We start from the raw sequence: 16,425 nt of genomic DNA on the forward strand, positions 1-16,425 counted from the left end.
AATACATACAGGACATGCTATAATCATGAAGATACCTAGATAAACATCAAATAATTTTAAAATACATCTTTGCAGGGATTAAAATTTAGAAAAACCCTTGGAATAATTAAAAAACATGCTTAAAGTTAGGTAGCCTCTGAAAGTAGACATCATTGAACATTTTCCTTCTCCCCTTTCCCATCACCTTAAACACAGACAAACCTCGCAATGCAATATGAACTCTGCAACATCAAGAAAATCAGGGTTGACAAGAGGAAGGAATGCTGGAACATGGTTTATTAAAATCAGTTTATAAAACCCTAGGACCAGTTAACAAAGAATAGAGTACTCATCCAATGCTTTGAAGATGGGAACAGGGCTCTCCAGAAAAGGTCTGAACCCTCGAGCATGTATTTGTTGGAGGTAACAAGATTTATGTGACAGTCAGATCTGAAGTTTCAGATCCTCTCTGGAGCCTTGTTTTCCCTCGTCTTTTAAGCTGCTTCTTAAGCTTATTAACACAACAGCACTGTGTATGCCTACCACAAAGTAGTTTTTGCTTGTGTCACTGGAAGCACATAATTTTCATTCTAAACTTTGTTAATACTTTCACAAACATTTGCTTTACCTCAACTTAATATATATATATATATATATATAATACAGTGGGAGAAAATACTTTGATTACAAAGTAAAACAAATTAGCAAACCAAGGCTAAAATACCATAAAACAAGAATTAGAATAGGGGAAAAAAAAAAGTGGATATCCTTATAGGTAGTTTCCCTTAGGTGGTGGAAATCTTTGGATCCAGAAACACTGTCAAAACACCACAGATAAAGTTGCAACCTTTCCCTCCTTGCTCCCAAGAAACAAACCAACCCCAACACCCCAAAATCTGATATGATCAGCAAGTCTCAGGCACAGGATCTTGAGGTAATTACCAGAAGGGATGCTGGCAGACAGTGGAGTCCACAGAAAACATGCACTTGCTGTTTCTTCCTGAATTTCAGAAGTCTCTCTTCTAGAGCAGTCTCTCATATATAATTGCATGTCCAGTTGTACAACCTAGACGTTGTAGATCCAAGAGGAGCAGCAATATTCTCTGCAGGATACTTTTGACTAATTAAATCCTAATTAAAACTCTTTGCATGAAGTACTGTTTAAATTAAGAACATTACAAGAGCGGAATCTGACAGTGGCATAGACATAACATAATGGCTATGTTTATAAAATGAACATGTTTTTAAATGAGAAACCATGACAAAGCCAAATCTTCACGTAGGACTACATGAAGGACTTTGTGAAAATGGAAATGTATGGATGTTTTTTCCTAAAACAGGAATAACTGTTTACTGCTTAGGTGATATTCTGTAACCACAGGAGGTAAGTTTGGAAACACTGACTATTCTTACCTATTCTAGGATGGAAACACTGGCCACATGCATCCAAAGTAGACCTGTACCTGCGCTACTCATATAAAGAGCAGTGACATTTGCCTCCTTTTTCAGTACTCACGTTTGAACTCCTAAAACACTCCAAGCAGAACACTTGACATTTTTATATTCCCTAGCTTAAAATGGTAGCAGAAGTCACTCTTCTACATGGCTATCAAAGCCTCAGTGCGGTAGTATGTATACTGTGACTGTTTCCTGTTCTCTCCACTCCTCCAACACACTTAAAGCCAAAACAAAACCCGATAACATTTCTGGTATTGCTACACCTTCCCTAGTGATATGCAACTGAATCATGTCATAAATTAGCCTTTAAAAGCAAAGCCCTGATTCAAGTTACAAAAATGCAATCTTGCCCTCTGCTCCCTCTTTGCAGGATAACTCCTTTGCAGTCTATGTGCATTCATGGTACTCAGTCAACTGAGTTGATTGTACACATTTTAAATAGTTCCTTTTAATGCTTTTACCCTCCACCCCCAGGTCCTTGGCTTCTCTTCTCATTGATTATTGCACCCTGGGGCTGCAGAAGAGGTGCTTGCCTGCTTCTGCTTCTTACGGCGTTTGTTCAGAAGGCGGTTGTTGGATGTTTTCAAGTCTTTAATTTTCACCTGATCATAGTCCACTCTCATGGTAGCCAAAGCACTGGTCATCTCCTCCTGGAAACCAAGCAATTAATTTATTGAACACCCCAAGGCAGAGAGAGCGCAGCCATCCCCCACTAGTGCTAGGTGATTAATGTACAGAAAGGAACCCTCTGTTATGCTACAGCCAGGAATAGTTGAGCCTTTTCTGCTGCAGGGGACTATGACTAAAGGCTTCGTTCGACTCAGGGATTCATTCAGGAGGAACTATTCACAGCGTTTCACATGTGGGCAACACAGGACCACGCTCCTCTGGCCCGATTTCCACCATGTTCTTGTGCCCAGCATTTCTTACTGTCTGGCTCTAGGCCTTCACCAGCTGCTAAATCTGGGCTTGTTGTAACAGAGTGAGAGCACTGCTTTCCTTGCTCTGTTACCAAACTAGGTTAGCAGGAAGTAGAATAAAGAGTCCACACAAAGTTATTTAAAAGTGTGCACTTCAAATTCACATACTTCCTTAGTTTGAATTAGCATTTAAGTTCAGACAAATCTTAAACTTTTTAATAAGGCTGTGAGCGAACATCTGCTTAGGTCAATGAATGCCTATGCATTTAGTTCAGGAAAGGAAAAAAGATTAAATATTATGGGAATGCTAGTGGCCCAAGGGAATACCGCTGGGACCTGTACAAAGCACAAACATAAGAAGTTCTCCGAAACATGGAAATGAAGAAGGTTAAGTGAAAATAGATATTTGATTCCTTTGACTTGGAAGGTGCATGTTGCCTAGGTCCTGTGAAGTTTTATCTTAATATAGTTTAACAGCTGAGACTGCACATTGGCAATTTAAATAAAATGAGTGATCAGTAGAATACCTTAAAGGAATGTTGCAATTATCAAAATGCCAAGGATTGTAAGTGCAGAAAGTTCAGATTTAATTGTGAAAAAATATGCCAACCTGATAAAGGCCAGGAGGAAAGAGTTAAGGCTTGCAAACAACTTTTAGTCTGCCCTATAGTTTCACTTTGCAGGAAGCATTCAACTGTCATCAATACAAAGAGTAGGTGAGGCACTTGGTTAGATTAAAGGAAAGACAGATACATTTTTTCTTTTTTTTCCTCCTCCTTACTAAAACTGTCACAAGACAAGGCTAAGGTTATTTAATGTTGTTTTATAATACAAGAACAGAGTAGAAAAACAGAATGCAGCTCACCTCCCTCTCCATCCTGTCACCCTTAATTTTCAACATATCCTTTACTTCACCATAACAAACTCCAAACTCCCTCAACACTGTCCGTTCTCCTCTGTGCTACATACAGAGGCTCAGCAGGTAGCATCATCAATACCTTTGATCATAAACATTTTGTTTGTTGATACTTTACACAGCTGTAAGGCTGTCAGATGAAGCTCAGATAGCGTTCTTTTTTAAACAGTTATCATATATACTACTGTTTTAACCAGGACTGTTTAAGCTTCCCTTGCTTAACATGGTTGTTTTCAAAACTGCCATAATCTCCATGGACATAAGCATCCACAAAGAAAAGAGCCCATCTAATCTCTTATGATTGACTTCAAGAAATCTGAACTACAGTTGACTCACTTTAACTTCATCCCAGTGGTCTTTATCCTCTTGCAGGACCCGTGCAGTATGGAGAGGAGTTGGTGGCACTGCCATCGATCTCTGAGAAAAGGGAAAAATACCAAAAGTAGTGTTCTGAAACATCAACTTTGGAAAGTGACTGTTTGCTCTTCTATGTGTATGGAGGGCATAAAGCTTTATCTATCATCCTTCAGTGGCCCCCATTATTCATGCTTCCTATAACTCCATAAGCCAGTACATAAAAGCTGTCCTATGTGAGGTAGAGAAGGAATACAGTCCCCATACAACAGTATCTTTAAAGAACAAAAGGAGAGAGAAATCAATGCTGAATTTACTTCACTCTGCTCCCTTCCAGTCCAACCAATAACCCTGGGTTGGATAATTTTTTTTATGCACGCTTTAGATTTTTAACAATTGTCATTTCACTGTTCGTTAATCATTGTTTCAAAGTGGTTATTTTGACCTTTTTCTTCTAGGAATTTGCAGTAGGATAAATTTTCTTGGAAATATGTTAACTGAGATTACCAGTTCATCAGATCATAAATGTGCCCAGAAGAAGAAAGCGTACTATTTTTCAGAGTAAAGACTGATTCAGTATTCTGGCACAGTTCAGAAGACGGGAGTGCATTGCTCAAGACGCTCTTCGACATAAAATTGAGATCTATGTTCACCTGACATGAAAGATTGGTAGACATTTTAAATTAGAATAAGGTACAATTTCTAAAGCACAGTTCCCTAGCTAAATTCAGCAAGAAATGTATTTCTTGCCACTCCATAAGCCAAACCATAATTTCATTCCGAAAGTCTATATTCCTTATGTTTTCTATCCAAACTTGTTGTCTACTGCTGTGGCATCCTATACTGGAGGTAGCTGTGTGCCAGCAGAGTCTAAGGAAATCCCTGTATGTGTCACTGTAACAAACAGTACTTTGGAAGCAGTGCTTATACTTCACTAAGCCAACAGCACCACTGTACCAAGTTCTGCAACAGTTACAGAAGGGGAAGCAGAACTCATGACTCCTGCCTCCTCTGGAAAAGTACCCCAGCGTTATCAGGTACAGGTGAGAAGAGGGAAATGGAAAGGTAGCAGACTAGCTTTTGTGGTGTCCCTGAGCAGGTGCTGAAGGCACCCTACTAGCTGCTGTCAGCTACTTCTTATTGAATAAACGGTAGCTACAAGCTAACTAGAGGATTATGTTCTTCACCGGAACTGACACTTTTTGCGTAAGCTACAATATTATAAACAATAAAGGACACATATTTTGCACAGGCCTCAAATAAAAGGAAAAAAAAAAAGAGAGAAACACAAAGACTCTCCTCTTCTTCTTGTGAGAGGCATCTCCCTACTCATGTTCCTACTTAGGGTTATAGCAAAAGAAAAGGAAGAACACAGACATTAGCTGTATTGGTCTTTCCCTCTCTGTCCCTCTGCCTCATGGGAACAATAGGTTCAGCAGAAAAAATGCTAATCCGCTGCTCGTAGTGCATTCTTCCAGGAATGATATTCTAGCACAGCTCTTAGGTGCAGCAGTCTATAGACCTTGTCTTTAATCTCCACCTCATTAATTGGTTATATGAATATTTCAAGTAACATGTGTTGCTGTAGGTGGTAGCTTCCTTAGATATGAGGCACTCGTTCTGTGAAATTCATTGCCTGCTGACTTCTGGAACACCTCCTTTTCTTTGGTCTTCAAACACTTAAGCTGCAGGTATTTACTCTGAACAGTGATTACATTTTTATTCAGTTAAAAAAAATACACTTAGGAACATTGCCTAGGTTCTGTTCCAGTTTTACAGACTCTTAGTAACCTTAATTTCTCAGCTTCCCCAACTCTAAATGAAGACATCTAACTCCTTCATCAGGATGTTTTAAAGCTATGTTACCGTATGATTCTAGGGGCTTTCAGATCTTCAAGCAGGCATTATAGAAATGCTGACTATTAGTCATGCCTCTGTTTCTGCCCCTTCTTCTGAGAAACAGCATAGAAAAAAGCACAGAGAAAGCATTATGGGAGAATAGAGCATTCTACAGTACAAGCGATTTTGTTCCTGGCCAATGATGTTTTGGGCAGTAAGAAACAACACAGGTCCTCTTTTCAGGCACAAAGGTGAGAAGTATAAGCTATTATTTTGAGTGAAACCTAGAGCAGAGATGATATTCTGAAACTCAGCCTGGTAACACATAGGATTCTTGTCTCTTCTTTGAAATATAGCATTACGAACTGGTCCTCACCCTCCAACCCCCACTTTATTTATTTGTTTATTTATTTAGAAGGAAAAGTAAACTCAGCCAAGTTGCAGAATGAAACCTGAACTGGGACTGTTAATAGCTCTGTGTACCACCTTATCTGGTAATCTCTTACAGGGCACTAAGCCGAAACCCTTGCTCCTCCCCCAGGCGCTTCCAAACTCTGCCAAGCATGAGAATTCCCACTAAGCACAGGACTGTGTTCACCCTAACACAGCTATGTACAATGGTGCCTGAGACCACTAATAATAGCTCTCTTTAAATCCTGCACTGATGAGGTAAGTACAGTTTATTTTTATATATTTTAAATGGAGTAACACATGCATGTGCTTCAGACAACAGCAACTGCCTGCTTTCAGAAGATATAGCTATATTCTGCTTAAAAGGATGCTACTGTGGGTGTCTCTCTTTGCTTGTCCTCTGGTAACACCAAGAAAAATTGTGGTTCTACAGGCAAACGCCTCTCTGTGAAGGGCACAGTAGGTTAATTAAGTTATTAGCTGTAATCATCATCTTTCTCTTGATGTACTACGTGGAGCTACACAGTAAGTTCTGCATGCAGGAATTCATCTTGCTCCCTTGTAAAAAGCTATATGAAACTCACGTTAATCCAAGGGTGATTCATAAACTGAGAAACTGTCATCCTCTCTGTTGGGTCAGTCTTCAGTAAGTGGCGAATCAGTTGTTTGGCTGAAAAACAGGACCAACATAGTGTGTTGTAGTCTACTACTGTGCTCCCCCAAATCCTTGAGAACACAAAGACCTGCTGAATGAAGAAAGATAATTTTGTGGAACTCAGAACACCTAACTATTGCTGCTCCCAAGTTAAGAAGCCATGTATAGTGTGGGAGGTTATTATGCTTGAAGAGGCAGAACATGAAAACATCCAAAACAAAAAAGGCAAGAGGGAAAGATAAAGGATTGGAGATTCTACACCAATCTACTATGCTCTCTACTTCACAAACCCAACTGTTCTGAGAGCAAGAAATTGAGAAAAAGGGAAACACAGGAGCAGAAAGCTACCTGTCTAAAAGATGACAACAAGCCTAGCTGAATGAATGCATGAGTTGATGCTTTGAGGAGTGATAGAAGACAAAACCTAGTACAGGGCATGAAAACAAAGGCAATAAATTCTGACAACTGAGAGGCCACTAAAAGGACAAAAAAGTCAAAGAAATGGATTACATAAACAGGCTTTGCAGCAGCTTTCTGTGAACATGGCATTGACCAAAGTGAGAGGTACTAAGTAACTGAGATGAGAGATGATCAGAGTTTGAACGTGAGTTTCAGTAATGTGAACGGACAGGAAACACCACACCCAAGGGACATTATTCAGAAAGACTTAAAACATAACTTCCTAAGGAACACATAGAAAAATTTTGAGTAAGTTCTTTTAGCAACACTGAATGACAGATGAAATGTTTCTAAGGAGCTGCAACGGATACAAGTTGAGACTTTAGTTTGATGGAGGCCACAAAGGAGGTGTACAGTAAAGATTACCTGGAGTCTAAAATCTACGAGGTAAACAAACAAATGAAAAAAGAAAAAAAAAGAGGAAACCATGAACAGGGTCCATTAAGATGATTAGATGATTACAGGAAGCTAGTGGGAAATTCAGAGATAGTCTCCATAGATGATGCAATGAAGAAACGATCAGAAAAGGGAAACCATGACAGAACAGTAGGGAGGAGTAGGAGGGCAAGAAGAGGCAGATTGCTGACACTGTCTGATCAGCCTAAAAGAACGCCCATAAGCTAGCTAACCTTAGTAGGTTCAAAGGTAGAGGGCATCTATCTTCACTCAGGCAAGCATATGGAAACCCTACACATTTTCAAAGCGAATGTTCTCTGATCAAGCTCCCCTAGGATTCTAATAGCTGCTGTAAAATACAAACAAGTCTAAAGACTGACACATTATTAAGCCAGACACCCATAACTAAAACATTTTTCTTACTAATGTGAAGTAGTTTGCGCTGTATACACAGCCATGGGATCCAATGAGGGGTTACAATACCACAGATTACAGTGTTATCCAAGGATAATTTGTTATTGCTTTAGCAGCAGACCGTAACAGGATGTTAAAAGTAGCAACATAAAGAGCTTGTTAGAAAGAAGATGTGCTCACAGACTGCTGACCCTTCTCTCTAAGATGATGTGCAGATGAGACTTAAGGGTTATGAGACTGTCAAAATAACAGGGAATCAAAGCCATCCACTTTCAGGACACTGGTTTGAGCCCATCCAGGTCACAGCTGAGCAGCAGCAGCTTTTGGTCAATGACTTACACAGAACAAATTGTTGACCTTGATTTAAGTGGTGGCTGGCAAGTTTCCTTATCACAAAAAGCTAGCATGAAAAGTTGCCACCCTTACTGGCTGTATCACCAAGCAGGGCAAAGACTGAATGAGTTCTTAAAAGAGTTTGCCTTTCTTCCAACTCAGCTTGCATTGCAGTCTCCTTTCTCATGATTAAATACTTTTGTTTCTTGAGGGTTTAATCCGGGCTTTCACTAGCACTTTCTGGAATTTGAAAGAAAGTTTTCAGTAATCATTTACTTTCTATAGCACTTCGGTTGCTGGCTAGTATCTGAGTTCCCATTCCTTCTCTGTATCACCTTACAATAAAAAAAAAAATGTAAAAAATAGAAATAAACATCAAATCAGGTTTTAAAAATAGTCTTATGTAAACACTCCTTCACTGTACAACACCATGCACATATTCATCAGAAGCACTGAGCATTGGTACCTTCTTCTGATACTTCAGCCCATTCTGGATTGGGAAACCCATACTGCCCCATCCGAATTCTTCTCTTCATCCCTGGAGAAATAGCTTGTCCAGTGTTTGAGTAGAATGGCGGGAAGCCACACAGGCTGTAAGAATGGACAAAATAAGTCTTACAACTAGAAAAAACCTTTCATCTCTTAAGAAGTCCCATGAAAGCTTATATACTTCTGAAGGTTGCATGATCCTAATGATTAATTACTTTTAAGTGCAGATTTAATAAATTTGTCCTTTTTCTGTTGATCTGGACTCTTTTCAAATACTTACAGAATATACGTTATGACACCCAGAGACCACATGTCACATGATTTGTCATACTTCTCAGGACCAAGGACTTCTGGAGCTGAAGAAGAAAGAAAAAACAGAAATTCACAGAGAAACAGATATTTCCTCTCATTTTCATCACCTTATAAGTAGCAGCACACTTCAATAACAAATATGGGAAGCATTAACAAAGCAAAACAAAACAAAAAATACACCACGACTCACTGCAGGAACTGTGTAGGTATTTTCTGTGTGGTATATTCTCTGTAGCTTTAAAGAGGAGGAATGGAGCTGGCAAAATGCCCTATACTCTTCACCTTAGTGTCTCTCTGCTCAAGAGAGTACTAAGATTGCAGAAAAGCAGAAGGAGCTATAGCTAAATGTGTACAGGGAGACACAGCACTAAAAGAGGCCTCAACATATGTTCTAGAAAGCAGAACAGAAAGGACCTACTTGAGCTGTGATAAAATTTTGAACAGTACCTAGGTGGAGTGTCTTTGGCTTTCCTAACTACAGAGCACTGTATTTTTCTTTGGCCTCCAGAGCACTGTATTTTTCATTAAGTAACAAAATTTTACAGAGATACATTTAGAGGGGATATTCAATGGGACATGTGATCTGGCAGGGAGCTTGATTTTGTAAGGAAAATGACTCTATAAACAAACGAGCAATCCTGCTGGTTTAAAGAAAAAGGTGTTGAGAAGGGAAATATCAGCCTGTTTATGTACAAATATAAAGGCAGAAAAACATATATGCGAAAATTCTTTAATATTTCATCACTAATCCCAGTTTAAGAAAACAGAGAAGAAAGCATCAGGAAAAAATATTGCTATCATAGGTTTCTGCTAACAAATGAGTAACAGTATCTTTCATCACAAAAAAAAAAATGTAACACCTACATGGACCAAGGGGAAAGAAAATTAAGCCCTTTTTCCTCCAAAGAAATTCCAAGCACAGACTGCCTTGGTCATACCATATGGTGAATGACTATTAACTCAAAGACTGAAAAGGACACACTTTAAAATTAGTGCACAGAGGACAGTCTAATGTGGCATTCATTACACAGCGCTCTGTCACTGGACAAAATGCAGGCAAAAATTCAGCTGTGATAAGTCACTTTCGTCTTTTATTATTAATTCCTCCATTTGCCATCTTTAAGAAGCCTTGCAGCTGAGAAAATACTCTCCTTGTTTTTTTTATTGCATTAGTTAAGGTATGGGAAGTTTTGCAAAGAAACACCCAAATAATTATGAAGCTGAGTTCAAATTGTGGCTTTTATTGCATCATCCAGAGGAAACATCAGGTTTGCTTTGGTGTAATCAGAAGCAACATGGTCTCTCTCCTCGATCCTCATTGGCATTCTCTGTTAAGGCTGTTTCCTCTGCAACCAAGGAAGAAAGCAGGAGGACTGGACTGGAACCAGACTAGGTTTTGGATTGGGGTAGATCTCATTTTAAATTCTGCAGGCTCCCTCTTTGCATTGCATCCACAAGAGAGGATTTGCCATCCATTCCTACAGCCCACGGACTCACTACAACGGGAGGGATAAGAAACACAGAAGAAATGCATCTTGGATAACTCACCCACATAGTAAGGAGTGTAACAAGGGGTCTGCAGCGCATTTTGTACAGTGGTTTCTTTGGCAAAGCCGAAGTCAGTGAGTTTGAGTACAGTATCCTTCTCTTTAGACGTGTAAAGCAAGTTTTCAGGCTGAAAGACCACCGGGAAAAAGGATAAGGAGAGCAATGAAGAGAAGTCTTCAACAAGATGTACGGTCAAACCATTCCCGCCTGCCTGGATCACCACCAGCATCTCAGTCCTCTCTCATGGTCCATCACACCACACAGAAGGTAAGCATCTTTACTCAGACCAGGGATCAACATCCTTCTCTGCATGGTATTTGTGAGAGTACATGGCAAGACTCCCATCAGATCCAATGGGCATCAAGTCTGGGTTCCTAAACCTCTCTCTAGTTCACTGCACTTACTAGGATTGTTCCATCTGACCAGCACCATTTGACCTGATGGTACTCTGTAAAGCCTTCAGGTAGCTGAAGTGGACAAGAGAAGTCATCAAACTCTCTATGAGCAACTGACACCACTCCATCAAAACTGACACAGTCTTGTAAGTCTCCAGGGATGGTGACTCAACCACTTCCCTGGGCAGCCTATTCCAATGCCTAACAACCCTCTCAGTAAAGAAGTTCTTCCTAATATCCAACCTAAGCCTTCCCTGGCACAACTTTAGCCCATTCCCCCTTGTCCTGTCACTGGGCACGTGGGAGAACAGACCAACCCCCACCTCTCTACAGCCTCCTTTAAGGTACCTGTAGAGAGCAATGAGGTCGCCCCTGAGCCTCCTCCTCTCCAGGCTGAACAAGCCCAGCTCCCTCAGCCGCTCCTCATAAGACTTGCTCTCCAGACCCCTCACCAGCTTTGTCGCCCTTCTCTGGACTCTCTTGAGCACCTCCATGTCCTTCTTGTAGCGAGGGGCCCAAAACTGAACACAGTAATCGAGGTGCGGCCTCACCAGAGCTGAGTACAGAGGGACAATCACTTCCCTAGCCCTGCTGGCCACACTGTTTCTGATACAAGCCAAGATGCTGTTGGCCTTCTTGGCCACCTGGGCACACTGCTGGCTCATATTCAGCCGACTATCAACCAATACTCCCAGGTCCTTCTCTGCCAGGCAGCTTTCTAACCACTCATCTCCCAGCCTGTAGTGCTGCTTGGGGTTGTTGCGCCCCAGGTGCAGGACCCGGCACTTGGCCTTGTTGAACTTCATGCAGTTGGCCTCAGCCCATCGGTCCAGCCTGTTCAGATCCTCCTGCAGAGCCTTCCTACCCTCAAGCAGATTGACACACGCACCTAACTTGGTGTCATCTGCAAACTTACTGCGGGTGCACTTGATCCCCTCATCCAGATCATCGATAAAGATATTAAAGAGAACTGGCCTTAGTATTGAGCCCTGGGGGACTCCACTAGTGACTGGCCTCCAACTGGATTTAACTCCATTCACCACGACTCTTTGGGCCCAGCTACCCAGCCAGTTTCTAACCCAACGAAGCGTGTGCCAGTCCAAGCCAAGAACAGCCAGTTTCTTGAGCAGAATGCTGTGGGAAACGCTGTCAATAGCCTTACTGAAGTCAAGGCTGTAGACCACATCCACAGCCTTTCCCTCATTCACTAAGAGCATCACTTTGTCATAGGAGATCAGGTTTGTCAAGCAGGACCTGCCTTTCATAAACCCATACTGACTGGGCCTGATCGCCTGCTTGCCCTGCAAGTGCCGCGTGATGACCCTCAAGATAATCTGCTCCATGAGCTTCCCTGGCACTGAGGTCAAACTAACAGGCCTGTAGTTTCCCGGGTCTACCTTCCGCCCTTCTTGTAGATGGGTGTCACATTGCCCCACATTCCTTCACAAAGGCTCTTCAGAAACAGAATTTGCACAGAGAAGGTACAAGTTCTCGTGCACAGCATGGATAACAGGACATTCCCAGAATCTGCAAGTGATTGGACTTGTTTTCCAGTTTCTCAGTCATAAGGAATCTACGCACTATTTGATGCTAGTATTTAGGGACATCTAGAAGAAGGAAGGGATTGAAAGAAAATAGAATCGAGTACCTATTGAATAATTTGTACCATTTTTAAGTTAGTTCGCTGAGCATAGTTTGTAGGGAGCACTTGGGGCTAAGCAATTCATTTTCTGTGCTGTTTATAGGCAATGGCACATAGCTCCACAAAAGCGAACAGATTTGTTTTGTCTCTCAGCTGTTAAGCCATTCTCCAGTTCCTACCTCAGGACCAGCCCCAGCCCCCGAACATACCCCTCAGTGACACCAACCAGTGTCAGTTCTCCCTCCAGCTAAATACACAGAAGCATCCACAGAAACTTCATACACTCAAAGTTGTGGAATCAAGCAGGTGCCTCAGCGCATCACTACGTGGCCTGCTCTTTAGCACACTGCATCTCACACTGCCCTATTGCTGTGCTAGGAAGTCCTTGGTGCAGCTATCTTGTCTTTGCTTATGCTGTGTGCTTTACAGAATACAAACAAAATACAATACTACAAACCCCGTCAAAACTCTACAAGATTTGGGTACAGGCTTTATTGAGTAAAACACACTGTTCCACATGGCGATAACTGAGAACTTCCTATTTTTCCGAATACTTACAAACACTGTTAGCATGGGCTGGATACGAGGAATTATATTATTCCTCCCATATTTGCAGTTTCTCTTGTTTCTGAAGCACCCCCCAACCACCTTTTTTTTTTTTTTTTAAGGCAAATATGGTTCTGAAAACAAGTAATAACTGATAAAGACTGTAGGTAGAGGTATAGTACCTACTGTAAGTTTACTTCAGGCAGTGTTATTTTCTTGTTAATTAAGTGGATTCCAAGTTGGTAGTACCCGTTCAGTTAGCCATCTGACTATCACCTCGATTCTTCTGCATTCTCTACGCAACTGGGAGGCATTAGCACACATGAATATTTTGACCTTGGACTAGATGTGAGCTAGTTGTGCACAAATCCCTTCTCACACACTGGCAGAGGAAGAGGAACACTTTGATCATCTGATTGCACTCCTAGTTCTATTTAAACCACAACTATCCGTTTATTTTTCTGCTTTACACTCTTTTCTCCTTGACCACACACCTTCAGGCCTCACCTTGACGTCTCTATGGGCAATGTTCATTGAATGAAGATACTGGATGGCTGTTCCGATGTCTCTCATTATTTCAGAAGCCTCTATAAATACAATTTTAGAGAAAGGTCACATTAACATTCCCACTGTAACTCAGGGACATGCTTGGGAATGCTTATGACTTACAAACAGCTTGCTGGAATATAGGGCTAGCGTCAAGACTAGAAAATCTAAAATTAGCCCTAACAGCTGTGTTTTGGTTTTGCGGGCAACCATACCCCCCAATTCCCTGGCTGCTCAGCCCTCCTCCTGAGCATGCACAGCAATTGAACAGTTGAGACTTCTGCTTTTTATGAGCTTATAAATTTGTGCTTTAATTTGCTCACCAGAAAAGCAGCAAGAGCAGAGCAGGTATGCAAGCAACGTGCAAGACTGTGGAGAAAGGACTCCCAGCCAGGACATATCTCCAGTAGTCCAGTACATGACCTTGGTTATCTTAGACAGAAGCTTAACTTTCAGCTTCTAGTTCAGGAGTAATGGGACAGCTTTTGCAAAGACAGAGCAACGTAACAACATGGTAATTTTAGGACAGGTCACATCTTGTTCCTCATTGTCTTTAGAAGTTTTTGCTCAGAAGAAACAAAGTCAACAGTTCTATTCTAAAAAGCCTAGACTGCCTGCTATAAAACGAGATGTTTCCAAAATTTAACATATACCCCAGTGGTAAATTCTTGGTGGTGGTAAGCTGCCTTGCAAGAGCAGTACTCGAGATCTGGACGAATGCAGGTACACAGGGAGAGGTTTCAGAGCAGGGAGGAGGTTACATTCCCATTGTAGCAAGTGAGCATTGTATTACATCTTCACTAACGGGGAAACAAATAGCAACTTTAACCTGCTGCTCTTTTCTGCATAGGTGAGAACCTCAGCTGCAGTAGAAGAGAGAAATTGTTGTACTGTAACCTGGAATTGAGATTGAAATTATGCAATCTTAGGCAAGAACAATCAGAAAAGCAGAAACACTCATCTCCTTCACAGAAAGCCTTGCACAACCTCCTCCTTCCTGGCCCAGGCCAAGAACCATGGCTCCTAATGGAGAGTTGTGGCAGGTATATGAAGGGCCAGCAGAGATGAAGAATCACGTGGAACAGGGCTCATTTATCTCAAGAATGAATAAAAGTGTATTTCTATTTTAACATTCCCAAATGGTTTCTGAATAAGTATGGAGAATGTTATACAATGGTATTTAATGCATGTTTTTAGCATAGCAGAATCACTAAGGACAATTGAAAGTTTTCTCTCTGGAATCTTTTGTTTTAGGGAGAAACAAATAAAGCACCTGAAAATGTTCATTCTCCTACACGATTCTCATACCACTTAAAAGATTCATCTCTGGCTAGGAAACACAGGATCAAGAAAAGTCCTGCCTCTATGCCAGACTTAGAAAACAAAGTAATTTACAAGCTCAGGTATAAATTTTTCCTCTTCAAATCATTTTGTCAGGACGCTAATTACATACACTAATGTTTTCCCTCTTGAGCAGAAATAACCTCCTCTGTTGTGAATGGGCAAGGAGAACGACAGTCAAGCACACCTGTGGTACTCTGCAAATAATAAATAGCAATGACAATAAAAATGGCAAGACTATTCTATTACAAGCTCTGTCACTGACTCATAGCAGGTCTTTAAGCATGCACATAGTCCCTATTATAGATGAGCAGGCTTGTTTACCGTGTGGCTAATAACACTTCCTTTCAAGTAGTACTTTAAAACCCTTGAGTAAGAAATGTTTCATCAAACGTGATTTGCTCATTATATTCATCCCCTCACAGTATAGCTGTGCACAGGGACATTACTTGAGGGACAGCCAGAAGAAAAATCACAGTAGGAGCTGAGCTGATGTTGTGGTCTGGCAGGAGACCAGGAACAAGAGTAATAAAGGCTGTGGTGGTTCATAAATGAAGAAGCTGAGCAGATTTGCACAAGGAATTTTCCTCTAACCTTCCACATCATGCCTAAACTTGGCACAGTCAGCTAATTCCTCATTCACAGGAACCTTTAAAAGTAATTGTTTACTACAGAGTTGGATACAGAGTTAAAAAGCATAAACAAACCTATAAAAAAATGAAACCAATGAAAAATTCCTGTAAGAGAGAGCTAAGCAAGGGGACAAAGAAAAGGAGAAGCGATCTGTCAAACTTTAATTTTAAACTTGTGATTTTTCACCTCTCTCGGTGAAAGCTTGATCTCCTCTCTCCTGGATCCTGCTAAACAGCTCTCCTCCCTCCATGCTGAAACAAAGAACACACACACAAAAACAAGAAAACAACTTACATGAGCAAGAAAGACCAAATTAACACCTGACTGTGCATCTGTGAACCATGGTAGGAATGGATTAGAAAAGATTACAGACCGCCTCCTATGCCAATGCTTCCTAAACATCACACTTGTTTGAATCAATGCACAAAACCATTGTGATACGGAATAAGTAGAAAACAAAACAAAACCAAGGAGTTTTGATGCTTTCAATTTAATGCACACTGACATAAGGAACATGACACCCACAGCTGGGAAATCAGATACACTGGCACAGGGAGGCTGACAGTAACCTTGTTTTGTGTAAGGGTTGAAGATGAGAAAAAAGAAAGGAGGAAGCAAAGATACCAATAATGATTATTCATTCATCTCCAGTGAAGACTCTAGTTGTGGTTACAGATCATGGAGAGAGTAGGAAAAGTTGTAGTCAAAACAGTAGCAAAAACAATCCTGTTAGATCATAGGAGTTGCATCTGAAGTCCAATCACAAAGTGCATCATATTTGCAGAGACGTATCTTTCAAGACTGTATTAATTGCTCAGCCTTCCTCAGGATATTTGCAA

General features: G+C 41.0%; 1 protein-coding gene across 3 annotated transcripts in view; it reads right to left on the reverse strand.

The window, feature by feature from the left end:
- Positions 1 to 258: 258 nt before the first annotated feature.
- Positions 259 to 16,425, reverse strand: part of MAPKAPK3 (MAPK activated protein kinase 3) — a 52,366-nt gene continuing 36,199 nt past the window's right edge. For all 3 annotated transcript variants that reach the window (XM_080606319.1, XM_080606320.1, XM_080606321.1), the window contains 8 exons: positions 15,773 to 15,837; positions 13,574 to 13,653; positions 10,484 to 10,610; positions 8,904 to 8,979; positions 8,601 to 8,725; positions 6,462 to 6,547; positions 3,610 to 3,690; positions 259 to 2,087 (listed from right to left, as the gene is read on the reverse strand). In XM_080606319.1, coding sequence (XP_080462445.1) covers positions 1,929 to 2,087; positions 3,610 to 3,690; positions 6,462 to 6,547; positions 8,601 to 8,725; positions 8,904 to 8,979; positions 10,484 to 10,610; positions 13,574 to 13,653; positions 15,773 to 15,837 — 799 coding nt within the window. In that variant the 3' untranslated portion in view covers positions 259 to 1,928. The remainder of the gene's footprint in view (positions 2,088 to 3,609; positions 3,691 to 6,461; positions 6,548 to 8,600; positions 8,726 to 8,903; positions 8,980 to 10,483; positions 10,611 to 13,573; positions 13,654 to 15,772; positions 15,838 to 16,425) is intronic.

The sequence above is a fragment of the Anser brachyrhynchus genome (genome assembly GCF_964034855.1).
Source record: "Anser brachyrhynchus genome assembly, chromosome: 10".
In the NCBI taxonomy this organism is placed as follows: Eukaryota; Metazoa; Chordata; class Aves; order Anseriformes; family Anatidae; genus Anser; species Anser brachyrhynchus.